The 27,016-nt window shown below is 62.0% G+C and overlaps 2 protein-coding genes across 11 annotated transcripts; one reads left to right on the top strand and one right to left on the bottom strand.

Annotated features, from left to right (window-relative positions):
• Nucleotides 1–5,634: 5,634 nt before the first annotated feature.
• Nucleotides 5,635–26,915, bottom strand: LOC112547711 (RING finger protein 112-like). Of its 10 annotated transcripts, none has more exons than XM_075928726.1 (16): nt 18,829–18,964; nt 17,285–17,446; nt 16,550–16,667; nt 15,181–15,457; nt 14,677–14,886; nt 14,147–14,284; nt 13,746–13,850; nt 13,136–13,186; nt 12,512–12,568; nt 12,228–12,314; nt 11,328–11,457; nt 11,062–11,192; nt 10,787–10,840; nt 9,241–9,315; nt 8,706–8,981; nt 5,639–8,437 (listed from the first exon to the last, which is right to left on the bottom strand). In XM_075928726.1, exons 2-16 carry the CDS (start codon nt 17,388–17,390, stop codon nt 8,009–8,011), a joined length of 2,244 nt encoding a protein of 747 aa, XP_075784841.1. In that variant the 5' UTR covers nt 17,391–17,446; nt 18,829–18,964; the 3' UTR covers nt 5,639–8,008. The 10 variants fall into 10 exon arrangements, with proteins under 10 accessions (XP_075784843.1, XP_075784838.1, XP_075784837.1 ...); XM_075928725.1 differs by lacking the exon at nt 15,181–15,457 and adding an exon at nt 26,116–26,915 and having other exon boundaries at nt 5,641–8,437; nt 17,285–17,541; nt 18,829–19,021; XM_075928721.1 differs by having other exon boundaries at nt 17,285–18,971.
• LOC102462713 (serine protease 27-like) lies at nt 20,894–24,458 on the top strand. The gene is made up of 5 exons (XM_075928849.1): nt 20,894–20,924; nt 21,947–22,109; nt 22,557–22,828; nt 23,030–23,199; nt 24,195–24,458. Exons 1-5 carry the CDS (start codon nt 20,894–20,896, stop codon nt 24,456–24,458), a joined length of 900 nt encoding a protein of 299 aa, XP_075784964.1.
• Nucleotides 26,916–27,016: the final 101 nt, after the last annotated feature.

Genomic DNA, 27,016 nt, shown 5'->3' with positions numbered 1-27,016 from the left:
CAGTAGCTAGTGCCCGCGAGGTGGCCAGTTCTACGTGACAACAGACACACCAGCCGAGGGACCCCGGCCCTGTGCCTCCACAGACTGTCACGTCAGTGCCATAAAGACCTTCGAGGGGCTGGTCCCTAGCAGGGTTATGTGTTTACAGGCCACGGGGGGCCCAGGACCGTGTTCAGGCAGTCCGGCGGGTGCTTGAGGCTCAGGGACAGGGTACTGAGGAACCGCGAATGCGCTTGACTGAGCCGACACTGGGAGGCCCAGGCCCGCACCCTCGCACCGTCCCGCAGCCTCTGCTGACGCCTTTCCTCCTCTCCCGGGCACAGTCTCCCCTCCTGCCGGGTGGCTGCTGCCAGGGAGACAGAAGGGAACCCGCTGAGTTCTTGGCTGCAGACTCTGTGGTTACTCCGCAAGGCACCAACAGGCCTGAGTACCCTAATCGCCCCTGGAGGCAGGGCTGTTCGCAGGAGACCCACAGGATCTGCAGTGGGCGGGGGCTGCCACATGACTTGAATCCTAGACACGGGGGAGCCATTTGCAGTATCCACGTTCAGGATCCTAGATCCTCTCTGCCACAGGGCGACCGAGATGCTGCCCACTTTCACCCTGTCGCCCTGTCACATGAGAGATTAATGGCAATGCAGGCGTCTGGGCTCGGTACCGCTCCAAAGACTCACACCGAGGATGAAGTTCTAGGACCCCATATTCCCTGTAAGCTGAGCGCTTGGGCGGTCACCCAGAGGAGATGCCAGTGCCACCTGATTGGCCGAGCACCCACAGCTGGCAGCATTGTGTTCCTACCAGTGGTGCACATCCACACATGCCTCGGTGCTCAGAACAAAATTTATTCCACACACAGATGGAAAAATTAGAGGGCACATGGGACAGTCCCGCCCCAGATTTAACAGGCAGCAGCTCTGAAATCTGCAAACCCCAAGCCCCTGGTGTGAGGGCACCGCTCAAGGACTGGGGTTCCCCCTAAGGGATCGGGGGGGGGGGTCTCTAACAAAACTCTCTAAACTGGGAGTCCCCAGCTGCCTGGCGCAGAAGCTGAGCGAGCCAGGAGCTGCTGCTCCCCTCCCCCAGCGTGTTTCTGGCTCACTTGGCCCCTGACCCTGGCAGCTGAGTCTGGGTGTGGAGGGGGCCACCGCTGCCTCCCAGCCAGGCTCTCGCACAGAAGTGACCCCATCTCTTCCCCCCCCCACCAGGGAGAGCGGCACAGAGCTGGGAGGGGGCACAATGAGCGAAGGACAAAGCCCCCCCCTCCGTCTCTGGGGGCGCTCGACCCTCCTTGGCCCCTTTACACGCCCCTGTGTTGCCGGGCTCAAGGTTTGCGCCGCCTGCGTGGAGTGGGCAAAGTGCCAACGCGGGACACTCGGACACAGGGTGTGGCAGCCAGACGGCTGTCCCGGCCGCGCTCCCCAGCTGGGGTCAGGCCGAAGAGATTTCCTCACCCCGCTCGGCTCCCTGAGAAACTGAGGCAGGCTTGGGGAGTGTGTCTGGGACATGGGCAGTCGGTAATGCAGGCAAGGGGAGGCACAGCCCCACTGCCTAAGGCTGGGGCTGCCGCTGGGGAGGGATAGGGAAGGGCACTGCCCATATCCCAGACACTCCCCAGCTTCAGCAGCCATCCCAGCGCCGGCAGCTCCGCCCAACGGTGCCAGGGCCAGACACCCCGCACTGTCACCCGCCAAAATGGCGAATTTTCCAAAGCGCTTCCTGTAGGTCTCCAGGAAGGTCTCGGCCTCGCTCTGCAGCGCCTGCTCCAGCCCCTCCTTGTCCGGCGCCGGGTCCCGCCTGTCCGTCCGGCATCGCCATAGCAACTGCCCGCGCCGCTCCGCCAGCTGCTCCGCCATCTTGCTGGGCCTCACCCCAAAGGCACCCGAACATGCTCCAGGAGTCCCTGTCCTGCTGGCGGCGGCGAGGAGACGGCCCAGAGTGTCAGAAGGGGCCCAGCACAGACCACCTGACCGGATCAGGGCCCCCTCCCCCCTTTGCCCCCATCACACCAGACTAATGCAGACACCCCCTGACCAATATTGTGGCCCCCGTTGTGCTGGGCAGAGCACAGACCCTGACAGAACGGGGCCCCTCGCTGAGCTGGGATGGAGCCTCCCGCCTCGGCAGCCCCCTGGGATCTGGAGAGAGGAATTCCTGTCCTGCCCCGAACCCTGAATCCCATGGGGCTGGCTGGGAAGTTTCTCTGGGGTTCCCAGATGGGGCACCTGTCACTCACCACCTCCTCCAGGCCCCTGTCCAAGTCTGCACAGACTCTCTTGCTGGCGTGACGCTGGTGGCGCTCGCTGTAGGTCTGCAGGAAGGTCTCGGCCTCCCGAGCCAGCTCCAGCTCCAGCTCCAGCTCCAGCTCCAGCTCCAGCTCCAGCTCCAGCTCCAGCTCCAGCTCACTATCGCAAATCTTTGCACCGTGTAAAACAAAAGCAATAACATTTCCCAGTAACATTTCCTGTCTGAGTGCTCCTTCGTGGCTGAAAGGGGTCTCGCAATAATTACCCTGCCTGTTTGCACAGTCCAATCAGTGGCAGAGGTGTAGGCCTCCTTTTTACCACCTCACTTGGGTGTAGTTTTTGGGGGGGAGGGGAGACACAGCCCCCCCCCCCCACTCCTCTGGGTCCCAGCCTATATATAGCACGTACCTTCCAGGTTTCAAAATCTGCAGTTCTGGTCATGTCCCTGGTCATGTCACTTCCATGGGATGCTGTTTCATCCAGCCCGTCTCAAGGCCTAGCTGCATAGTTCCTCTTGTCCGGGGGTTCCTCAGGGCTGTCTCTGGCTAGCCTTTTGCCGAAGGACATGGCTCCACTTAGAGCTGTCCAAGGTGCTGGTGCTCCTAGTCAGCCCAGACGTCCGCCTGGGTTGAGCTCCAGAACAGAACGGACAGGCCTTACCTAGCAGCTCTTTAAACAGCACACAGCTGCAACCTGGTTGGCTGCCCCTCTACCCTGCTCGGAGGGCCTCTCCACTGCTCTAGCTGCTGGCCAGGGTGCTGAAAGGCTTCCAGCGGGAAGGTCAGGTTTTATCTACCCCATCACAGCCTCCACGGCCACTCAGTCCTACTGCTTCTTCAGCCAATCCCACAGACAAACAAGTGTGGTTACATTTGCAGGTGATAATGCTGCCCATTTATTCTTGACAGTGTCACCAGAAAGTGAGAACAAGTGATCTCAGGGCACGGTTGTAACAGGCATCGCAGGGAATTTACATGCCAGATATGCTAAACATTCTTCATGCTTCTTCGCCATTCCAGGAACACACACACAAATAATACTCTGACCCTGCAGCCTGCAGCAGGGGCCTTTGGGCCTGGTCCACCCATCACATCTGCCTTGCGAGACCCCACGACTGCTATCACGAGAGCCCAAGATGCTCCTCCCAAGCAGCTGAGCTGGCACTTGATGCGGGGAATGACCTGGCTGCTACTCACCCATCCAGCACGACGCCTCCAAGTCACAGCACCAAGCTGTCAGGGGATTCCCCTTTGCCCCTCCCTTCTCTCTGGTCACACACACGAAAGCAGAAGACCAGAAGCCACAGTGCAGGCAATGCCACGCTGATTGGGGTTCACCAAGCATCCTGGCCATGGCTCTGTCCTCTGCCATCTTTTCTTGATCCCTCCTCTTCTGGAGCAGGCACAGGGGTAGCAGATGTGAGGCAGAGTTAACAGGTGAGGGGTAGGGGCATCAAGTGTAGTGGTAGCTGGCATGAGGTAGGGTTAACAGGCGTGAGGTAGGGGCAGCAGGCGTAGGGGTAGCAGGCATGAGGTAGGGGCAGCAGGCGTAGGGGTAGCAGGCATGAGGTAGGGGCAGCAGGCGCAGGGGCAGCGGGCGTGAGGTAGGGGCAGCAGGTGCAGGGGGAGCAGGCGTGAGGTAGGGGCAGCAGGCGCAGTGGTAGCAGGCATGAGGTAGGGGCAGCAGGCGCAGGGGTAGCAGGCATGAGGTAGGGGCAGCAGGCGCAGGGGGAGCAGGCGCAGGGGGAGCAGGCGCAGGGGCAGCAGGCGCAGGGGGAGCAGGCGTGAGGTAGGGGCAGCAGGCGCAGGGGGAGCAGGCGTGAGGTAGGGGCAGCAGGTGCAGGGGGAGCAGGCATGAGGTAGGGGCAGCAGGCGCAGGGGGAGCAGGCGCAGGGGGAGCAGGCGCAGGGGGAGCAGGTGCAGGGGCAGCAGGCGCAGGGGCAGCAGGCGCAGGGGCAGCAGGCGTGAGGTAGGGGCAGCAGGCGTGAGGTAGGGGCAGCAGGCGCAGGGGCAGCAGGCGTGAGGTAGGGGCAGCAGGCGCAGGGGCAGCAGGCGCAGGGGGAGCAGGCGCAGGGGGAGCAGGTGCAGGGGGAGCAGGCGTGAGGTAGGGGCAGCAGGCGTAGGGGCAGCAGGTGTGAGGTAGGGGCAGCAGGCGCAGGGGCAGCGGGTGTGAGGTAGGGGCAGCAGGCGCAGGGGGAGCAGGCGCAGGGGGAGCAGGCGCAGGGGGAGCAGGCGCAGGGGCAGCAGGCTACCCCTGAGACAGCAGGGTTGATTGTACCTGTAGCGCGCTGCGCACCCTCAGATCACACTTCACACTTTACTCTCATGTTTTGCGTTGAGGACCGTGAGTCGGGGAGCTCTGGCGCCGCCTCTGCGGTACCCGTGGGGGAGCAGGGTGAGGTCATGTACCAGCCGGGTCACCTTTGCCTTTGGTTTCTGGTGTTTCTTACGCCTCCTGCCCAGGAGCAGCCCTAGACGAGCTGCCGGCAACTGGCGCCGTAGGCGAGACGCGTGATCGGCGCCCCTGCCTCCAAAGCCCTCAGCGGCTGTTTATCTTGGCACCCTCGGCGCCTGCCTCGTTCGCCTGTATTGACGGGCCGCCCTGCTCCTGCCACCCTCCTTGCCCCGGTCAGTGGTTTGACCTCGGCTGTCTTTCCCATGGGGCGACGCTCCAGCGGGCGAGGCAGAAGCGACGCTCAGCGGCGCATTTGCTCACGTACACAAAAGTGCCCGACGGTCAAGGGGGCAAGGAAGCCCCCAAGCCTCTCAGGCAAACGCGTGGGCCCGCCTGCGACGTCACAATGACGGATGCTCGCTCACGCCGGCATGGGGCCTGTGCAGCATCATGTCACTGCGCTCGCCCTGCGGGCTCCTTCTGCCTCCCACGGCCTCTGCCTGGGCCAGCAGCCCAGGAAAGTCCACGACCCTCGACCCCTGGGTGCTGGCCAGGCCGTGCATGTCCCAAAGCCCTGTACAACCCTGGCACACGGACGCCTCCCCGCCCCCAGCAAAGCTCGGGAGGAGCAGGAGACGGGGGAGCAATTTCCAACCGGTTCACAGCTTGAACCTGCGCCCTCCACCCTCCCATTGGGCGCTCTCCGCTGAGAGCCACCTCCCTGGAGTCCGGTTCCCTGGGCCCTGGTGCACAGTGCGTCCTTAGGGCTTAGCTCCTCCCTGTCCAGGCTGTAGCCAGGGGGCAGGAGGCGGCTGGGTTATGGTGGGGGCCGGCAGCAGCCTGAAGATATGCACTGCCTTTCTACATGGTGAGGGATTGGGGCTTGTTCAGTCTGCAGCAGAGCAGAGCGAGGGGGGATCCGAGAGCAGGGGGGCCAGAGAGGCTGCCGAGAGGCTGTTCTCTTGGGGGCAGGTGGCAGAACGAGGAGCAATGGGCTCCCCTTGCAGTGGGGGAGGGGGAGGTGGGACTTTAGGACAAACTCTTTCCCTGGGTGGGTGGGGAAGCGCTGGGCTGGGATCCCTAGGGAGGGGTGGAATCTCCATCCCTAGGGGTGTTTAAGTCCTGGAGGGACCAAGCCCTGGCTGGGTTGATTGAGTCGGGGCTGGTCCTGCTTTGGGCAGGGGCTGGATTTGATGCCTCCTGATGTCTCTTCCAACCCTAAACTTCTAGGATTCTTCCATGATCCAGTGACCCAGCTCCGGAGCCTTGTGTATTTCATTGTGCAGCAGGAACACACCGCTCGAGAAAAAGCTGTTAAAACACCAGCACGTCTGCCTGGCTCGTGTCCTACCGTGCCCTGCTGTTAGATCCAGGAGATCCGGCTTCTCCAGCCAGTGTGGCCCCATGTTCTCCCTGGGCCAGTCCCAGGAAGAAGGTGTCTGTCGGCGGGAGGGAGACCAGGACTGGTGCTGACGCTGGTAACCCAGGCGTTGGTTGTTAACTCCCGTCCCACCCGTCAACTTTTCTACAAATACTTGGGAGATTGCAAGAAAGACCTTTATTCAGCTCGGAAATGCAAGCTCAGGGTGTTCCCCTGTGCAGGACGTCTCTGCTCCGGAATGGATCAGGGCTGTGCGGCGAGAGAGGCTGCTGTTTCTTGGGCCCAGCCTTCGTTGATTGGAAGCGGTGGGGTGTGACGGGCCGGGCTGGCTCTGGGCACCACTGAGGGTGTCCAAATTGCTCAGACTCAGGGCTCCCTACAGCCCCAGACTGGAGACCTTCCCAAACCAGTCCCACCGAGCGCTCCAGCTGCCAATCCGGCCAGCAGGAAGCCTCAGGAGCAAAACCCCTCAGACACCCCAGCTCTCCCTGTGCCACACTCAGCCCCAGGCCTAACACAGGTGAGGGGTTATAGAACCCAACCTCACCCACCCCCAACAGGTCTTTCTAGTCCCAAAGAACCAGCCACCAGTTACACCCTGGCTACGTCTACACTGGCACGATTTTCTGGAAATGCTTTTAACAGAAAAGGTTTCCGTTAAAAGCATTTTCGGAAAATCGCGTCTAGATTGGCAGGACGCTTTTCCGATCCCCATTTTCGCCATCGGGGCTTTTTTGCGGAAGACAAATCTCTGCTGTCTACACTGGCCCTTTTGCGCAAAAGTTTTTCGGAAAAAGACTTTTGCCCGAACGGGAGCAGCATAGTTTTCCGCAAAAGCACTGACAATCTTACTTGAGATCGTCAGTGCTTTTGCGGAAATTCAAGCGGCCAGTGTAGACAGCTGGCAAGTTTTTCTGCAAAAGCAGATGATTTTGAGGAAAAACTTGCCAGTCTAGACACAGCCTCTGGGTCTTACCCACAAGACCACGCTGGGCCAATCCTTTAGCATCTAACATCTAAAGTTTTATTACTACAAGAAAGAAAAGCAGGAGAGTGAGGTTGCTAAGGAGAATACATTACACGCATTGCATCTCCCAGTTCTGGATGCAGGCTCTAGCAGAGATGTTATAGCTGCTGGCTTAAAAGTCCTTGGTGCACATCCTATGCCAGGATGGGTCCACAGTTCTTCCTGGCTCGCTGTTCCCTGCAAGGCTGCATCTGGGATCAGTGGCAGAATTTAAGACAAGATGGAGACCTCCGCATGGCATTTTATATCCATCCCTGGTACCTTGCAAGCTGGAGCGGGTCACATGGCCCAGTGATCTGTCCCTGCGTCCCCATGATATTGGCTGGTTTGCTGGTCCCAGGCACATTCCTCGGGTGGGTAATTGCTCTGTCTCAGACGGAGAATCTTCCAGCATCAACCCAGAGTCCAGATTTATAACCACACACAGACATCACACACGCACATGAATCACACACACAGGATCAGTAGGACATGAGCTTTCATTGGACACCTCACATGGCCCCTTTGTACAGACTTTGGGGCAACCCCCCTCCACCCCGGGTGCAGCAGTGACCTGTCTGATCCCCTTAAAATCCAGTAACGTGACGTGGAGAAGGAGGCAGGGGATGGCAGGATGAGAAGAGAGGGAAATAAAGTCAGAGACCGCGCACTGCACCCCAAGGAGAAAGCATCATGATACAGCTGAGCCCTGCACCCTAGGGAGAACACCGGTAAGTGAGCATGGAATTACAGACTGTATGCTAATGCACATGCATGCACAAGGGGCAGTGTTAAGGTTATGGGGACACCGTTGATCCTACCATCGCCGGCTTTTAAAGTGCTTTGCATTGCAACCATCCCGGGCCGTTAGAAGAAGGGAAAGGCAGAGCTGGGGGCGGGGGGGGAATGAATGGCTGGATGTTAGAGCCTGACGAATGAGAAATAAAGCACCGGGTTTGGATAGTGCCCTTCTGCCGGACGTTGCTACCTACCACCCTGCCCATGTTCATCCCGGCCGCGGCGCCCACCCCTGCCCCAAGGACGGCTGCTTAGGGGAGGGCTAACTCCGCAGCCACCGTAGCCACCGCTCTCTAATGGATAACTCCGAGCCCACAGCCCAAGGACCCAGCCCACTGCCCGAGGACCCAGCCCACCGACCAGGGACCCCAGTGCCACCCCCCCGACAATGCCCGCCTTGACAGCATGACACCGATAGCGCCTGCGGTAGATTTTCTGGAAGGTCGTGGCCTCCCGTGTCAGCTCCACCTTCAGTGCCACCAGCAGACGGTTCTTCCCTGGGCCCACCATCTCCCTGCGGCATCGCCTCAGCACCGCCCTGCGATTCTGCACCAACTGCTCCTTCATGGCGCACGGCGTCACCCACAGACAGCCCAGGCGCTGGGACAGGGCAGCCTGCAGGCAGCGGGAGAGGCGGGGAAAGGCGGAGGCCCCGAGGCTGTTAGAAGGGGGGAGGGTGACCCTGTCTCACCCATGGAACCTCTGGCTCCAGGACAGTAACTTCCCTCCACCCCCTGTCCAGGATCAGGGCCCCGTTGTGCATCGCTGCAGCCACCTTGGGGGCTAGAGGGAAGAGCGCCCCCCTCCAGTCCAAAGCCCATTGCTCATGGGGCTGGCTGGGATGGTCCCCTGGCTGGGGCACGGCCCCACCCGCCCGACTCACCTTCTCCCTCTGAAACCGAGCGTGGTCTGAGCGGGCTCGGTCCAGGGCTCTCTGGTTGACGGTGTGATCCTGGTGGCGCTCGCTGTAGATCACCAGGAAGGTCTCAGCCTCCCGAGCCAGCTCCTGCTCCAGCGCCGTCAACAGGGCCTCCTTCTCCGGCTCTTTCAACTCCTCCCGGCCCAGCTCCAGCAGCAACCTGCGCTGCTCCTCCAGCTCCTCCGCCATCGCGCCCGGATCCACCCGCAGGCAGTCGGCCATGCGCTGGGACAGGGCGTCCTGCATCGAGCAGGACAGGAGGGGCCCCAGGGTGTTAGAAGTGGGGTACAATGGACTCCTTCCTCCCCCAGAGCTCAGGCTACGGGCCAGCCCTGCCCCTCGCTCCCGCAACTGAGCTCAGAGCTCCCGACGTGCCGGGGTTGGGTCCCCCATATCCTCAGCCACCTCCCAGCCAATATGAGGTCCCATTGGAGGTGAGGCTGGCTGGGATTTTTCCCTGGGATTCCCCTAGCTAGGGGCCCAGCCCTCCCCGACTCACCTTCTCCCCCAGCCAGGCAGCGTAGTATTGGCGGGCACTGTCCAGGGCGCGCTGGTTGTGGAAGGTGACGGCCATCTGTGCAGGGGACAGGCCGGGTGAGCTGCGGTTCGTGGGCCTGCCATCCCACTGCCCCACGGCTGCAGCTTCCCGCCACTTGGGGCTCCAATGTGACCCTCACAGCAGCTCACCGTGGCTCCCGAGTGGCACTTTGCAAACCCCTACCCCAGCTGGAGGCTGGCCCCTGAGAGCACACGGCGGGCCTGGTGGTCTCTGGCAGTTTCACTGGATCCCCCAGCAGCAGGGGGATGGGCGGGAATCCCAGCTCTCGTTTGGGGCCGAGGGAGGATTGTTCTAGCCCCAGCCCGTCTGAGGCTGACGCCCAATGGAGTTTGCCGCCCACGTCTCACGTTCTGCCTACGCGGAGACGTCGGGCCAGGGGGAGCAGCGCTCGAGGTACCCGCCCCGGGGGTTCTTCACCTAGGGCTGGAGCCTCTACATTCCTCTGTAAGCCCAAACGATCCAAGCCTGGGGCACTGGCATCTACCCAGCCTTGTGCCAGCTGGACCACGACTATCCCCATCCTAGACACCCTAGTGCCCTCTCTGGCCGTGGCCACACTGGCCCTTGGTTACTGGTGCAGCCTGGGAAACCGGCCTGCCCTCCACTCTGTGGGGTACACTTGGTGGCCTCCCAGGCTGTGTCCAGACTCAGGGGTTTTTTCAGGAAAAGTAGCCTTTTTCCGAAAAAACTTCCCCTGTGTCCAGACTCAAGCCGCGTTCTTTCGAAATTAAATCGAAAGAACGCGGCTTTTCTGTCGATGGCGGTAAACCTCATTTCACGAGGAAGAACGCCTTCTTTCGAAAGTTCCTCTTTCGAAAGAAGGCGTTCTTCAATGTAAATAGGGCTTCTTCGAAAGAGAGCATCCAGACTCACTGGATGCTTTCTTTCGAAAAAGCAAGCCGCTTTTTCGAAAGTTCAACGTGCAGTCTAGACGCTCTCTTTCGAAAGAGGCTTGCAGTCTAGACATAGCCCCAGGCAAGAGTCCAGTGGGGCGTTGAACCCCAGTTCTTGTCCCGACTCAGGCTTGGACCTGATGGATCCCAGGACTCTCGTCCCATATTCCAGGGATCACACCACCTTCCCTCCCCGCTGCCCCATGCGCTTCCCATGATGCACTGGGGCCACAGCTCACACAGGAGGAAGGGAGAGGCGGTGGAATTATGGGAAATGTAGTTCAGATGCATTGTTGTCTATATATCCTGGCCTCCCAGACTTCGTCTGCCATGATGCGTCAGGGCTACGATGCCCAGCGGCTCCTTACCAAAATAAGGATCCCTGGTGCATTGTGGGCAATGTAGTTCACCCCATCCTCCCCTCTCTGCCCAACTCCCTTGTCAGATGACATCCTAGAGGAACTCTTGGACTGGTCCAGGAACCTTAGGTTACTCCCAGACCCTTTCCCAGTTACCTCCTCCAGATCCTGAGGCATGGCCGGGAGAAGGGAGGATCCCCCCCCCCATGGTTGGGACAGAGGCAGCGATGGTACCTGGCAGGGGGAGGAGAAGCCGGAGCGATGGGTCCTCATCACCTCTGATAAATTCTGCCAAGGAACCACAAGAAACCTTTAAGACCGGACTGCACAGAGCTTAGTAAGGCTCTGAGCACAAGGAAGGCTTGCTTGGTGCTGAGATGCAGCCACCTCTGGGGTGGGGCAGATGGGGAGTCGCTGTGCGGCTCTTCCCCACGGGGACTGGGCTCATCCCTATGGCCAGAGGAGAGGCCCCTGTCCCGCTCCCTGCAGCCCCACTGGCCAGTCCCCACCTTGATCTTGGCAGCGAGCTGGGCCCCGGTGAGCGGCTCCCCCCGCTGGTCCCTCCGGACATGTCTCCTGGCCGAGCCCACCAGGGCGGTGATGTAGTTCCTCAGGCTCTCCCGGAAATCCTCGTCCATGTCTGCCGGGGGAGACGGGCGATAAGGGGGCTGTGGGGCCTGTTTGGCCCCCTTCCTACATACAAACACAAGCAGCGACCGAGTCGCATGGCCCTGTCCACAGCAGGGGGCTCAGAGCTGCTCTCCTGGCCCGTTACCTCGCAGGGCTCCCACACTGCCAGTCGCGACCCGCTTGCCAGGGAAGGGCATCAGGTAACAGCAGCTGCTGCTTCCACCCAACACGTCCAGGGCCTTGGGGTGTTTGCAGGGGGACGTCGCCGCCAGCCCCTGCCGGAGCCGGGAGATCGGTTAGAGAGACACTCGCCCTGGGTGGCATCAGCCAGCCCCAGGGGACAGGGAGAGGCCCCAGCCCGGCCTCGCCTGGCCCACATGCTGGGGAGAGCCGTGGCCGAGGCGGGGGTGGCAGGAAGAGAAAGGGACAGCCATGAGTCATGACATGATAGACGTTTTCAAGTATGTAAAAGGCTGTTAAAAGGGAGAAAACTTGTTCCCCTTGGCCTCTGAGGACAGGACAAGCAGCAATGGGCTTAAACTGCAGGAAGGGAGGTTTAGATTGGACATTAGGAAAAAATTCCTAACTGTCCGGGTGGTCAAACACTGGAATAAATTGCCCAGGGAGGTTGTGGAGTCTCCATCCCTGGAGATATTTCAGAGCCGGTTGGACACACGCCTGTCAGGGATGCTCTAGACAGTGCTGGGTCCTGCCAGGAGGGCAGAGGGCTGGACTCGATGACCCTGGAGGTCCCTGCCAGCTCTGCGGTTCTATGAGTCTATGACCCTCGGAGTTTCCTTGCTGTGTTCCCAAGCAGCGTGTTTCCTTCAGCCTCATTCCCGGCCACGGCGGGGGGCAGAATCCAGCCGGCGGCAGAGAACACGCATGGGAAATGGCAGCCCCAGAGGTCAAGTTTGGCAAAGTTACAGGCAACGTTTCTAGAGGGTGGAGCTTCAGCCCCTAGAGTACCCTGCCCTGGGGCCAGATGGAAGCCAGCACCCCCCAGAGGGGACAGGCCTCGTGCCCCGTTCCTCCGCCCTCTCACCTGCCAGACGTCTCCCAGATGCTGCTCCCCACCCCGGAATCCAAGGAGCTGGGAGCTGGTCCAGTCCCGCACCAGCAGGTCCAGGTGCTGCAGGCCGACGGGGGGAGAGGGGGTCACTGGGTGGGGGGACAAGGATGGTGCCTTTGGGGTTAAACCTCAGCCTCTCTGGAGTGAGGAGAGGTGCTCAGGGCAGGAGCATGCTGTAGAGAGGGGGGAGGGGTGCAATGCAGGGACCCATGGGGCAGGGCAGGAGCCGGGAGGGGGGGAGGAGGGAGTTGTCTCACCTGAATAGGCTCCAGTCCATAGGCCTCTCCCACCACTTCGGCCACCTGCATGAACATCTGCGGAGGGGAAGAGGGGGAGGGGGAAGGGAGGATGAGTCTGGGGTGCCCGAGACATTTGTACCGGGGCGGGGGGAATCCAGCCTTGGGATAGAAAGGGGCCGGATCAGCCCCTCCCCCCACGAGCCACTCTCTCTGCAATTGCAGGGTGGGACCCGGGAGCTGGCATGACACTCGAGATGGATGGAACCGTTTTCCGCGGGGCAGAGAGAAGCCGGGTGCACCCGGCCCAGGCACTGGGAGGAGCCCAGGAAGCATGGGAAGCTGGGATGGGAGTGATGGAGGAGGAAGTCTGGCTCTATGTGGGGATGCTGCGGCTCCCGCCCCAGCCCCGAAGCAGAAGGAGCCCCACTGGAGGGGGCGGGGTGGGAGAAAGACGGAGGTCCCGCAAGCGTTGGGGACCAGGGAGAGGAGCAAATGACGGAGGCAGGGCCTGGGGGAGGAGACCGAGGCGGGGCCTGGAGGGAAGAGGTGGAGCAGGGGCGGGGCCTGGAGGGTGGAACAGGGGCGGAGCATTGGGGTCTGTTCACTCACAATCAGAAAGGGGCAACGCTAGCCCGGCCTCACCTCCAGGTATTCGAGATCCGGGTCCTTCACCCGACAGCCGATGTTCAGTATCTGCAGAGTCGGGACGAGAGAGCTACGGCCACGAGCAGCCACGGCCCAGGCCCCTGCCCGGCCACGGCACCACCCAGAGCACAGCGCCCCCTAGCGCCACCTTGGGGCACTGCCCAGCCCTGCCTGCCAGGGGAGAGTGCCCCCTGCTGGGCCCTGCCCCGCTCCCTGCCCCACAGCACCCCCTAGCACCACCCTGGGGCATTGCCCAGCCCTACCTGCCAGGGGAGAGTGCCCCCTGCTGGGCCCTGCCCTGCTCCACAGTGCCCCCTAGCGCTGCCCTGGGGCATTGGGTCAGTCCTGCCTGCCAGGGGAGAGCGCCCCCTGCTGCACCCTTGCCCCGCTTCCTGCCCCACAGTGCCCCGTAGCGCCATCCTGGGGAACTGGGCCAGCTCTGCCCTCCAGGGGAGAGCGCCCCCTGTTGGGCCATGTCCCGCTCCCTGCCCCACAGCGCCCCCTAGCGCTGCCCTGGGGCACTGGGCCAGCCCCCTGCTAGGGGAGAGCGCCCCCTGCTGAGCCTGCCCTGCTCTCTGCCCCCTAGTACCCCCTGCTGAGCTCCAACCTGGTAGGAGCTGAGCAGCATGGACAGGGCGCAGAGTTTGATGCTGGTCTCCTTGTTTCTTTTCACATCCATGGAGCCCTCGGTGTCGACCAGCAGCACGGCCACCTGGGGCCAGGAGAGACCCACGTCAGCACCCGGTTTTGTGTGCCCCCCCACCCCTCTGCCCTCCTGCTGGGCCCTGATGGCACCTGGCATCTCGTTCTGTGCTTCCCTCAGGGCCTCCCTACGTCTGTCCCTTCTCCTGTCCCTCCTTTATCTCTGCACTAGGTTCCCCTGCGGCCTCCTTCCGCACATTCCCATTCCCTCTGCCCTTCCCCATGCCCCCACTGCCTCCCTCCCAACCCTCCACCCCTTCACCCACCCCACGACTCCCCCCTCTTCCTTCGCTCTCCCCCACTTACCTTGCTTCCCCTAGTGGGGACCCAGAGGGGCTGGCTCCAGGCCCACAGCCCCCTGGTGACATTCTGGGTCCCGACGCGCCACTCGAACCCCGCCAAGGGCTCCTCCTCTCGGCCCATCCACGACCCGTCGCTCACACCCTGTGGGGGGGGGAGCACAGCTACAAGGGGGGGAGGAGAATGACTGGTACCCCCTCACCCAGGCAGGCAGCCCAAAGACGGGGGCGGAGCTCAGTGCACCTGTGGGAGGAGAACATGGGGATGGCTCTGCTTGAGGATCCGAGGGACAAAAAGACCCACCACTGGCTTGGAGAGACACAGACAAACTTCATTCAGACAGACACACGGACATCTCCCGATCCAGACAGGCAGACAGCTCCCTCCGTCGGGCAGGCTCCATTCCAGACTAGGGCCCAGCCAACTGGAAGGGGTGGTGGGGAAGGAGGTGCTCCCAGAGGGGTGTGCCACTTGGGGCCCTCCAACAGGGGGCAGGCGGGGGCCGCTCACCCCACAGCTCCCCCGCCCCCACTCACCGGGCTGAGGAGCCGGCGCAGCAGGTAGTTCAGCAGGAAGGATTTGCCCCGGCGCTGCTCCCCGATGATGGACACCAGGCAGACGGGGGCGCCCCCCACCCCACCCTGCTCCAGGCAGCGGCTCAGGGCCTCCTCGTCCAGGATCAGGCCCCCGTCCTCGTCCAGACGCACCAGCTGCACCGGGCTCCCCGGCTCAGCTCCCGGCTCCGGCTGCAGGGAGAGCAGGGTCAGCGCTGGGACCCCACCCATGGACCAGCCAGACCTCCGCCCTGGGAGCAGACCAGAGCCAGACTCCCTGCAGGGGAATGGTCCAGACTCCTGTTGGGATGCATGAGGACACAGCCCCAGGCTGGGGACGACACAGAGAAACAGAGGAATTCCCCCGTCCCTGGCGGAGAGCAAGGGCACGGCAGGATGGAGATGCTGAGCTGATTGCTCCGGCCGTGGGGCTATGACCTTTGACCCCTGGGGGCGTTCACAGACGGAGGGGCAATCTCATGGCACCTGCGCAGGGAGGGAGAGAGACGTCTGGGGTGCAGGTTGGCACGACGTGGAGATGGCCGTGAACTCGCCAGGCCTGATCCTTGCACTGGGCGGGTGGCGAATCCCGTAGGAGAGGGAGCACCGGAGAGAGGGACGACAGAGGGCGGGAGAACAGAGCCACGGGGCAGCGGCAGCCGCGCCCGGCGTGCAGGAAGAAGGGAAAAGGCAAAGGGGCAGAGTCACGTTACCGACGGGCGCTAACGACGAGCCGGAGGGGGGAGGAATGACAAGGGGTGGCCTGGAGAAAACAGAAAGAGTTGGGGTCAAAATCCCAGTGGGGAAGGAAGTGCCCGGAGCTCCCCTGGCAGAGTGTCTGGGCTTGGCTACAGCCCCCGGCATCCACGCTGGACAGGGCTAGAAAGCTCTGAGTAGCCTCTCTCCCGCCTCTCTGGCCCCCCTGCAGGGAGCTGGAGGCTGCTCTTGGATCCCCCCTCGCTCTGCTCTGCTGCAGACTAAACACGCCCCAATCCCGCAGCCTCTCCTCATAGGTCAAGTGCTCCAGCCCCCGAAACATTTCAGTCGCTCTCCGCTGGACTCTCTTCAATGCGCCCACGTCCCTTCTGTAATTGGGGGCCCAGAACTGGACGCAACACTCCAGATGTGGCCTCCCCACAGCCGAATAAAGGGGAACGATGACATCTCTGGATCTGCTGGCCATGCTCCTAATGCCCCTAATACGCCATTAGCCCTCTTGGCTACAAGGGCGCCCTGCTGACTCCTCTCCAGCTTCTCATCCACTGGAACCCCCAGGCCTTTTCTAAATATAAATAGCTACAAACTGGCGAGCTACCAGATGAGACTTGACACTAAATGTAGGTCCTAACCATCTACGGTCTAGGACTTTGCTGTTTTGTGTGTGTGTTGGGGAGGACCAGCTTGTTTCAAGACTGAGTGTGAGAAGTTAGGGAGGGGAAGGTGTGTAGGGGGGCGAGGGGACTGCCTACCAGGGCGTGTGCCCATCTGCGATGGCCAGCAGCCAGTATCGACAGTGGCCCCAAGGGGACCCAATTCCCAGCTGGGGCAGCTGCAGGTTTAACGGATGTAAGTGGATTCTCGGTAACGTGACGCCTTTAACATGACCCCAGAACTGCTGTAACTCAGACGGGGGCCTGGGTCTTACAGGCGTGGGGGGGGGGGGACTCCGTGCCCGGTGACGGCAGGTCAGACAACATGGCCCTGACGGTCCCTTCTGGCTTCAAGCCGATGACTCCGTGCGCCCCACTCCCGCCCCTCGCAGCCAGCCGGTCCCCACACCTGAGCGGGTCGGACCCGCCCTGCCCGGGAGGGGGAAGAAAGGTCCCGCCCCCGTATCCTCCCCGACGGGTCTCACCGGCTCGGGCTCTCCCGGCAGGTGCTGGCAGAAGCTGTGGCCACGCTCCATGGAGACCAGGTCATGCAAGATGGTCGCGCAAACAGAACAGGTGACGTCGTCCCCGAGTCGCGCCGTCCTGCCGGGGGAGGGGCTGGGAGCCAGGACACCTGGGTTCTCCCCCTCCCTCCCCAGCCCCGGGCTGGGCGAGAGCCAGTCGCTGCTGGGACCGGCCGCATCCGCTCTCTGGCCGGGCGAGCGGGGGCTTACGCGAGGGCCCCACCCGCTGTGCCCGCTGCAGCCGGGGGCCGAGCGCAGCGCCCTGAACGCCCACGGGAACGACACGGCCCAGCCTGCCCCAGGCTCGGCCCGCTGGGACCGCCCCGCCCAGATCGCGGGCTCAGCCGTGGGGTGAGACTCTCAGAGACTGCCCCAGAGTCTGCCAGCCCTGCGCCAAGGGGCTCGGACACGCCAGCTGCTGTCTGCGCTGTTCCCATCAAAGGGGGCAGCCTGAACCCCTCCTCAGCTCTGCTTGTGCCCACTTCTGCCCCACAGCCCCTGCCAGCCAAGCCCTGCCCTCTGCCCCCTGCTCTGCTGGTGCCCCCCACTCCCACCTCACAGCCCCTGCCAGCCCTGCCCTGCCGGTGCCCCTCAGTTCCAACCAAGCACCCCTTTCCAGCCCACGCCTGGGCTCAAGGTCTGCCCCCTTCTCCCATCGCGCCCCACAGCCCTCTGCATTCACAGCCAGGCACTCACCTCGCAAACCAGACTCCAGTGCCGAGCCCGACGTTACGTTTCGGTCTGTGTCCCGTGCTCGGTGCGTGTCTCTGTCCCGTGCCTGGCTGGCCGCACCCTGCCCCATTTGTCTTTCTGTCTCCAGGCACCAGGGGTGGGGCTGAGGGCTCTTGGATCCTTTCCCTAGAGCCACTCGCAGGGGGAGGAAGGTGTGTGGGGGGAAGGATCCTGCCATTGTAGGGCGCTTGCCTGGCTCCCGCAGGGCCTTGTTGGACCCACTGAAACCAGACATCCCCAGACCCACTGATCAGGGCAGCCAGTGAAACCCGACACGATTTATTAACGAGCAGCAGTAAGAAAAATCCGAGAAAGCTGGGGCAGGAAAAGGAAAGGAAGGACCCGCCCTGTGGGCAGGGGGTACCACCACCAGCATCCCTGGGACGAAAGGCAAGGCCAGAGTCTGGTCCTCATCCATCCCTGCTCTGGCTGGTTGTGGGGACACCGTGGGTCAGACACCTGCTCTGGTGGTGGCCACATGCTCCCGGGCACTAGGGGGCTGGGCCCTTCTCCCCAGCATCCCCCCGCCTTGGTGACATCTCCCTGCGCTGGGCCCTCGCCCAGGACTCCTTTTTGCTCTCCCCGGCTATTCACTGCTCCCCTTAACTCTGCCCACCTCACATGGAGGATGGCCCCGGGGCTCCTGTCTCCCTCACTGGCCTGCCTGCCCTGTCAATCAGGCTAATCTGGTGCGCTGGCCTCTCCCCTTGGCCCTGGGGCCTGTCAGTCTCTGAGATGCTCCTCCCCATCAGAACCTTAACCCCAGTGTCCGTGAGACCCTCACGATGCTCTTACCCCATTGCCCTCTGAGCCGTTCCCTTCGCCCCATGGCCACGGCCTCCTGGGCCTACGTGCTACCGTGGACTCCCCTCGGCCCACCCAAGCGACAGAACGCACACAAGCAAAATCACTGCAGGGCTCACGCCGGGCCCTTGGCCCTCGCGTTTCCATTTGGTTTTGCAGGAGGCTCGCGCTGGCATGGCCCCAGGTGGAGCAGACTGAAAGCCGACATCCTGTCATCAGCGTGTGAAATGTACCAGCCCAGATTTCCTTGTTGGGGCTGCCAGGAAATCTGCCCCCCGTGCTGGAGAAGACTAGCCCCAGGGAGGGGCACACAGGTGCCTGTAACACCTGCCCTGGCACTTTTATCACCCAGCTGAGCGTTGAGCCGAGCGGTGGCTTGGCCAAGGCAGGTCGGGGAGGGCTGAGCCATGGGGCGTCTTTGCTCCCCACTGGTCCCAGCGCTGCTGGCGATGACCCTGCTGCAGGGCGAGTGAGGGGCGGGGCTGTAGGGTCCTGCCCTGTGAGGCTGCTCCCCAGGGCCAGCCCTTGAGCTCAGAGTGAACTCTGTGGTTTAGATGCCGATGGTCTGATACCCACTAGTGGCAGCGCTGCTCAGACTGGTCCTAAGCATGGAGGCCAGGGAGTGTCTGGTAACCGGGCGGAGGTGGGGGAAGGATGCAGGAGGTGGGTTGTGGGGAAGGGGATGGGAAGTAGGATCTGCCAACCTCAGGGAACCCGGTGGCCAAGATGAGTCCGTCTGAAGGGGTGGCCATTAGATGAGTAACCAATGAACATCGTCCCAAGTCTTGCTGGCCCAGCCCCCTCTGGGCAACAAATGTCGGATCCCTCATGGAGGCGTCGCAGGCCAACGACGTCATAAACCCGACATCACAGGGTCAACTGGATGGAACTGCTGAGCTGCATGGGGCAGATCCCCCAAGCGATCATGGGAGAGAGGCAACGAGAACGGCGATGGGTCAAAAAACAGGGTGGGGAGTGACACGTAAACCTAAACTCTACTGTACCCTCTAGCCCAACGCTCATGACGCCCTAAACCCCAAGGCCCATGACGCCCTTATCTCCTACCCCATGACACCCTTAACCCCAATGCCCATGATGCCCTAAACCCCAATAACCAGTACCTTCAACCCCAACCCCCATGACGCCCTAAACCCCAATAACCAGTACCTTCAACCCCAACGACCAACGCCCTCAACCCCCATGACGCCCTAAACCCCAATAACCAGTACCTTCAACCCCAACCCCCATGACGCCCTAAACCCCAATAACCAGTACCTTCAACCCCAACGACCAACGCCCTCAACCCCCATGACGCCCTAAACCCCAATAACCAGTACCTTCAACCCCAACGACCAACGCCCTCAACCCCCATGACGCCCTAAACCCCAATAACCAGTACCTTCAACCCCAACGACCAACGCCCTCAACCCCCATGACGCCCTAAACCCCAATAACCAGTACCTTCAACCCCAACGACCAACGCCCTCAACCCCCATGACACCCTAAACCCCAATGACCAGTACCTTCAACCCCAACGACCAACGCCCTCAACCCCCATGATGCCCTAAACCCCAATGACCAGTGCCTTCAACCCCAATGACCAATGCCCTAAACCCCAAGGCCCATGACGCCCTTATCTCCTACCCCGTGACACCCTTAACCCCAACGCCCATGATGCCCTAAACCCCAATGACCAGTGCCTTCAACCCCAACCCCCATGATGCCCTAAACCCCAATGACCAGTGCCTTCAACCCCAACGACCAACGCCCTCAACCCCAACCCCCATGACGCCCTAAACCCCAATAACCAGTACCTTCAACCCCAACGACCAACGCCCTCAACCCCCATGACGCCCTAAACCCCAACAACCAGTACCTTCAACCCCAACGACCAACGCCCTCAACCCCCATGACGCCCTAAACCCCAATAACCAGTACCTTCAACCCCAACGACCAACGCCCTCAACCCCCATGACGCCCTAAACCCCAATAACCAGTACCTTCAACCCCAACGACCAACGCCCTCAACCCCCATGATGCCCTAAACCCCAATGACCAGTGCCTTCAACCCCAATGACCAATGCCCTAAACCCCAAGGCCCATGACGCCCTTATCTCCTACCCCGTGACACCCTTAACCCCAACGCCCATGATGCCCTAAACCCCAATGACCAGTGCCTTCAACCCCAACGACCAACGCCCTCAACCCCAACCCCCATGATGCCCTAAACCCCAATGACCAGTACCTTCAACCCCAACGACCAATGTCCTCAACCCCAATGACGCCCTCATCCCCTACCCCATGACACCCTCAACCCCAACCCCCATGACGCCCTAAACCCCAATGACCAGTGCCTTCAACCCCAACGACCAACGCCCTCAACCCCAACCCCCATGACGCCCTAAACCCCAATGACCAGTACCTTCAACCCCAACGACCAATGCCCTCAACCCCAACGACACCCTCAATCCCAACCCCCATGATGCCCTAAACCCCAATGACCAGTACCTTCAACCCCAACGACCATTGCCCTCAACCCCAACGACGCTCTCATCCCCTACCCCATGACACCCTCAATCCCAACCCCCATGATGCCCTAAACCCCAATGACCAGTACCTTCAACCCCAACGACCAATGCCCATGATGCCTTCATCCCCTACCCATGACAGTCTTTGCCTTAACCCCGCGAGACCCTCAAATCCAGGATAACCCTAATCCAGTGGTAAGCTTTGCCCCATTATAACCACATCCCTGTCCACAGTGCGATCATGGTCACTCTCTTCCGAGCACCCTCGGTTGGTGAGAACACGGGGAAGCGACAGTTGCGGTCGGTCTCCACCCAGTGATCTGTCATCAAGAGCCTGGGTTGGTTTCCAGCAGGCCCGGGCCGGGCTGACCCCAGGCAGAGCAGAACGAGAGCAGCTACAACCTGCTCAGCAAGTGGAATTTACCAGCTCTTCGTTGCCTGCCTGGGGAAGCAGGAAATGCAGCCCCATTATTCTCCACCGAGCCAGGGAGGGGCACGTTGGTGCCCATAAAAACCGGCCCAGAATTTGCATCCCCAGCTGGGTTTTGAGCCGAGAGACGGAGGCAGCTGCGCGCGGTCACGAGAGGCCTGGGGAAGGCTGAACCATGGGGCCTCTGAGCTCCCTGCTGGCCCTAGTGCTACTGGCAATGACCCTGCTGCAGGGTGAGTGAGGGGTGGGGGTGTAGGGCCCAGGGAAGGAATTGAGCTCAGGAATATCAGGGGAAATCAAGCCCTTGTCCCTTCCCAGAGCCCCGCGGTCTGGATTGGTGCCTTCAGTGCTGAGCAGCCCCATTCAGATCAAGGGGGGGTGTTGATTCTTGAACCTACTGATGGTAAATCAACTAGAAATGTGGCCAAAGGGTGCAGCTGGTGCTGAGGACAGCAGGGCTGTTCTGGGGCAATGGTTGGGGCCGGGAATTATGGGCGGAGCTACTGGAATGCATCACCCTTGACACCCCTTCTCAGACCCCAGCAGTGCCTGTGAACATCCCCTCAGCCTTGTCCCCCCCCTCCCCCCGATACATTAATGTCTTTACCTTCTCTGTCATTGCTCCCTAGGCGCTATGGGGAGCTGGAATCACACAGGTAAGATGCTAACGGCCAAACACCAGAATTACCTGCCCTGGACACCTGCCATGAGGAGACTTGGGAGCCAGGACTGCTGGGTTCTTTCCCCAGCTCTGGGAGGGGAGTGTGGTCTAGTGGTTAGAGCGAAGGGGGAGGGAAGAGGAGGGGCCGACAGTCCAGACTCTGAGTTCTTTGCTCCTCCCATATCCATGCTGCTCCCCTCCAGGGTGCGGGCAGCCCAGGATCTCAGGCCGAATTGTCGGGGGTGGGGACGCCCCAAGGGGCCGGTGGCCGTGGCAGGTCAGCCTCCAGTACAACGGACGCCATTTCTGTGGAGGGTCCCTCGTCTCGGCCCAGTGGGTCGTGTCGGCAGCGCATTGCTTCCAATTGTGAGTACCCGGGACGGGCAGGGGCTGGTGGAACCGAGAGACGCCCTGCCTGGATCTGTGCCAGACAAGCCAACCCCCTGGCATCCCACCCCAGAGGTGGCTGCATCTCGGAATGGGAGGAGCCACCTCCGTGCAGCCCTGTGTGTGGTTTTCCCCAAGCCAGCCCACCCCAGAAGTGGCTGCATCTCGGCATGGGAGGAGCCACCTCCGTGCAGCCCTGTGTGTGGTTTTCCCCAAGCCAGCCCACCCCAGAGGTGGCTGCATCTCGGCATGGGAGGAGCCACCTCCGTGCAGCCCTGTGTGTGGTTTTCCCCAAGCCAGCCCACCCCAGAAGTGGCTGCCTCTGACTGTCTGGGGTTTCCCTCAATGTGGCCCGGATCCCGCTGCATTTTTGCCCATGCTGGCAGCCAATTCCCCACTGATCACGGCGTTCTCTCTGCCCCCCAGCACCTTCCCTCAGTTTGGCTACCGTGTAGTCCTGGGGCAGCACCAGCTCTCCTTCCCCTCCCCGAGCCGCGTGGCATCCCCTGTGCGCCAGATCATCCCCCACCCCAACTACAACAGGGGGACCCGTGTGGCCGACATCGCCCTGGTGCAGCTGGAGGCAGCGGTGGGATACACCGACGAAATCCGCCCAATCTGCTTGCCCGACCTCTCCGATACCATCCCTGAGAACCACACGTGCTGGGTCACAGGCTGGGGGGCCACGGCCATGGCGGGTAAGAACGTCTATGGGACGCAGGGGATTGGATCTGGTGGTGGGGATGGGGAGGAGCCCTGGGGAGGAGATGGAGAGGGGACCAGCCTGGGGGTGAGGGAGCGGCTGGGGAGGTGGATGGGGAGGGGCAGTTGTCAGGCCTGGGGGCAGGTTGCAGGACGGGATGGATTCACTCCCCCAATTCTCCCTCCCCCGCACCCAGTCTCTCTCCCAGCCCCCAGGACGCTGCAGGAGGTTCAGGTCCAGCTGATTGAAAGGGCAGCCTGCAACGCCCTCTACAACATCGACCCAGACCCGAGCATCGGCAGGGACCCCGTCCAACCCGACATGGTCTGTGCCGGCGACGCCGCAGGGCAGAGGGACTCCTGCCAGGTGAGCCAGGTGGCTGCAGGCCCCACACAGCTCCGTGTTGCCACCTAGGGCCTGCAGGGTGCAGAACAGCTGCTATAGCCGTGGAGTTTCACAATCCGGCCTCCTTCGAGCGGGCCGGAGCAGCTCTGGAATTCAGATCCATGTGATCCATGGAATTCTATGCCCTGCTCCCTTGATTGTGGCATAGCTCCAGCTGGCAGCGGGGTAAGAAAGAGGGACCGTGGGGCTATGGGGTAACTGCCGTCTGCCTGAGTCTGCATGATGCCTGAGCCAATCATTGTGAGATGGGCAAAGACCCAACGTGTCAATGGGGAAGGGTCAGCTCCCAGCCCCCTGCTCTCAGGAGCCCTTCCAGTGGTCTCTGTGGAGGGCAGGAGAGGAGGAACAGCCACCTCACCATCTGTGAAGGTACTGGGGATCCCACCGCTGACACCAATGCCTCCTTCTGGGAACGAGGACGGGAAAAGCGCACCAGACTCTCTTTATACCTTCTGGCTACGTCTAGACTGGCATGATTTCCTGGAAATGCTTTTAACGGAAAAGTTTTCTGTTAAAAGCATTTTTGGAAAAGAGCATCTAGATTGGCACGGACGCTTTTCCGCAAAAGCATTTTTTGCGGAAAAGCGTCCGTGCCAATCTAGATGTGCTTTTGCGCAAAACAAATCTGAGCTGTCTACACTGGCCTTTTGCGCAAAAGGACTTTTGCCCGCACGGGAGCAGCATCGTATTTCCGCAAGAAGCCCTGACAATCTTACATGAGATCGTCCGTGCTTTTGCGGAAATTCAAGCAGCCAGTGTAGACAGCTGGCAAGTTTTTCCAGAAAAGCGGCTGTTTTTGCAGAAAAACTGGCCAGTCTAGACACAGCCTCTGTGTTTGTGGAAAAAATATGTGAGTGGGGCTATGGGATGGGGCATGTGTCTTTACCCAAAATGCTGGGACATGGACGCCTGAGGCTGGGGGGCGTCACTAATCCCAATTTCTCTGCCCCCCCCAGGGTGACTCTGGAGGGCCACTGGCCTGTGACCACAATGGGACCTGGCTGCTGATGGGGGCCGTGAGTTGGGGGGAGGGCTGTGGCCGGCCCAATCGTCCTGGTGTCTATGTCCGGACGGTGACCTACAGCGAATGGATACGGGGGCACATTGGCTCCGGGGGCCAAGCCACCGCCACAGAGAACAGCTCCTCAGGACTAGATGCCCCCAGAGCCTCCTTCAGCCCCTACTTTCTTCTCTTCACCACTCTCCTGATGTCACTGTGACCCCCCCCACTGGGATCCCCCCGACTCTCCCTCCTCCATTCACCCAGCAGCGGAACCTTCCCCAGTCTGAGCGCAGGGGGAGAAGGCCCGAGAGCTCCCAGCAACGCCCGCAGGCCTGAGCGTGCGAGAGCCTGAACCAATCCCGCAGGGAGGAGGGGCCGTGCGCCGAGACGCCTCTGGGGCAGCCCTCGGACGCGCAGGCCCAGGACGACTGGGAGACGGCCGGCCGGTCTGAGGGGCGGGATTCAAAGGCAGCCCCCCGAGCGCGCCCCCGGCCTACCGTGTGTGAGGCTGCGCCCTCATCGCGCATGATCAGAAAGAAATTGGATTTGCACCAAACACTGTTCCTGGAGGCCTGGCTGGATCCAATGGGCCCTGAGGGACCCCCATGGTTTCTGCAAGAGCTATCCCTGGGGGGCGATGGGGAACTCCCCCCAGTGATCTAGGTGCAGGACCCAATGAACCCCCTTGCTACAAGCTCTGTCCCTGCCCTTCCTCTGCTCCGCCCCTTCTCCTCCCCACATCCTCTGCTCCTCCCACTTACCCTCTCCCCCAAGATCATGAGCCAGAGCATTATGGGGCCTGGCAGTGGGCAGCAGCAGGGGTCGGCCCCTGTCCTCCCTGCAGTGGTAGAAGCTTGGCACGCCCCCATCCCCCACTCTTGCCCCTGGGAAGCCCAGTGCCCCAGGGCCAGCTCGCGGTGGCGAGAAGTGCAGCCGGCCGGGAGAGGGGACACAGGGGAGCAGACTGCTGGGCTGCTCTGGATCCTGCTGCTGTGGTGAGTGTGTGTGTGGGGTTGACCCCAGCTGTCCATAGCCCCTGGATCCCGCCCATCCATAGGATGGGTGAGGGGGCTGCCGTGGGGCCCACCCACAGCGCAAGGCCTAAAGCGGCCGCCACGAACCATCCTATGGCTCCGCCTGTCTGTCCTAACGGGGCTCATTCCTGTCACAACCCTGCCAGCCTCAGCTTCCACAGCCACGCTCCCAGATTCGGGGGGGGGGGGCCGCCCAGCTGAAATCCTGCCCCACCCCAGGGCCCTCAGAGGATCAGGAGGGAGAGCTCTGGGGTCAGCCCTAGCTCCAGCCGTGTCCCACGCACCCCCCCGTGACTCAGCGCCGTGCTGTGGAGGGTGCAGGAGGGGAGGTGGGATCTGGGTGGGAGTTAGGACGAAGGAGGGTTGTGACGTGGGGCAGAGGACTGGGGTGTACGATCTGGGAGGGGGTGGTTCCCAGGCAATTGCCCGATCCCCAAGGCCACTCCAGAACCCACCCCACCTGCCGACCAGTGGGATGCCCCTTATCCTGCCTGCCTGGTGCCTGCGCCAAGGCTGATCCAGCGTAGGGCTCCCGCCTGGCCCTCCCCAACGACAGTAGGACCGGCCGGGCCTCTGCTCCTACAGTTTCCCCATGTAACCTAGAAACACTAGGGCGGGATCCCCGACCCACCCTCTTGCTCAGAGACCGGACCAAGGAACCCTCCCCCGCAGTGGCTTGTCCCACCTGCCCTTAAAATTCTCGGCTGCGGGGAAGGAACGGGGACCCTGACAGAAGGAACCGGAAGCCTGTCCCGGAGCCGGGCCCCCCCGGATCGCAGGAATCGCCCCCAAATCGGAAACGTTCGGATCAAAGCTCCACCCTTGAGCTGCGCAGCTCACCTGGGCGCCCAGATCCGGAGAAGGGTTCGTGGCCTGGACCCCGGCGATGCCACAGGCGCTGGATTCCGTCGGGCCGGGTGGGACGCTGTCCGTAGTGACCAGTGTGCGTTCCCTGCTGGAGTCTGTCCCGGCAAAGCCCAAACTGGGCGGCAGCAGGGCGCCCCCATGATAGCGCCACGCCAGCTGGGCTGCCCCGGGGGAGCTCTCTCAGCGAGGGTCACGTTCCCAGCCCCCACCCAGCAGGGATCACCCGGAGCGGCTCAGGAAAGGGAAGCTCCCCACAGAGCCTGTTCCCTGCGCCCCTTTTCGGTGTGTCGGGGGCAGGGAGACGGTCCCAGGAGCCAGGCCCTTCTGCTTCTTTCCTGCAGCCACCAGAGGGCAGCAGAGAGCCCCCTTCCCCCAGGGCTTGGGGGGTAGGGGGGGAATTTCCACTGACATGAGTTAGCAGCAGAAAATGGCAATTCTGTTGGGGGGGGGTCCCCATCGACCTCTAAGAACGTGTGACCATTTCTGCCGCTTCTTAGAGGGAGACAGAGCAGGAGCCCCGAGATTCCCCTCCCCCGCCCCACCCCAGTCCCACAGGTGGGGACAGAACCCAGGGATCCCGGCTCCCAGCCCCGCCCCTGCTCTAACCACTAGCCTCACCTCCCGCGAAGAGAATCTGGGGCCCAGCTTCCCCCTCCCACCGCTAGCCCCGACTCCCCTCCCAGACCCACGGAAAGAACCAGGGGGCCTCGCTCCAGCCCCCGCGCCGTGGCCTTGCTCCGCCTCCCCTCCGGCCACCCCCTCCCGGGCCGGAGCATGCAGCGAAAGTCGGAGCCGCCTGGTTGGTCACTTTCACTTTCACTTTCGCTTCTCCCGGCGGACGTGCCGGCGCCAGCTGGGCTCTGGGAACGGATGC

This window comes from Pelodiscus sinensis, chromosome 4 (assembly GCF_049634645.1).
Source record: "Pelodiscus sinensis isolate JC-2024 chromosome 4, ASM4963464v1, whole genome shotgun sequence".
Taxonomy (NCBI): Eukaryota; Metazoa; Chordata; order Testudines; family Trionychidae; genus Pelodiscus; species Pelodiscus sinensis.
Note: the sequence above shows the minus strand (reverse complement) of the source record. Positions and strands in the feature narration are given on the sequence as shown.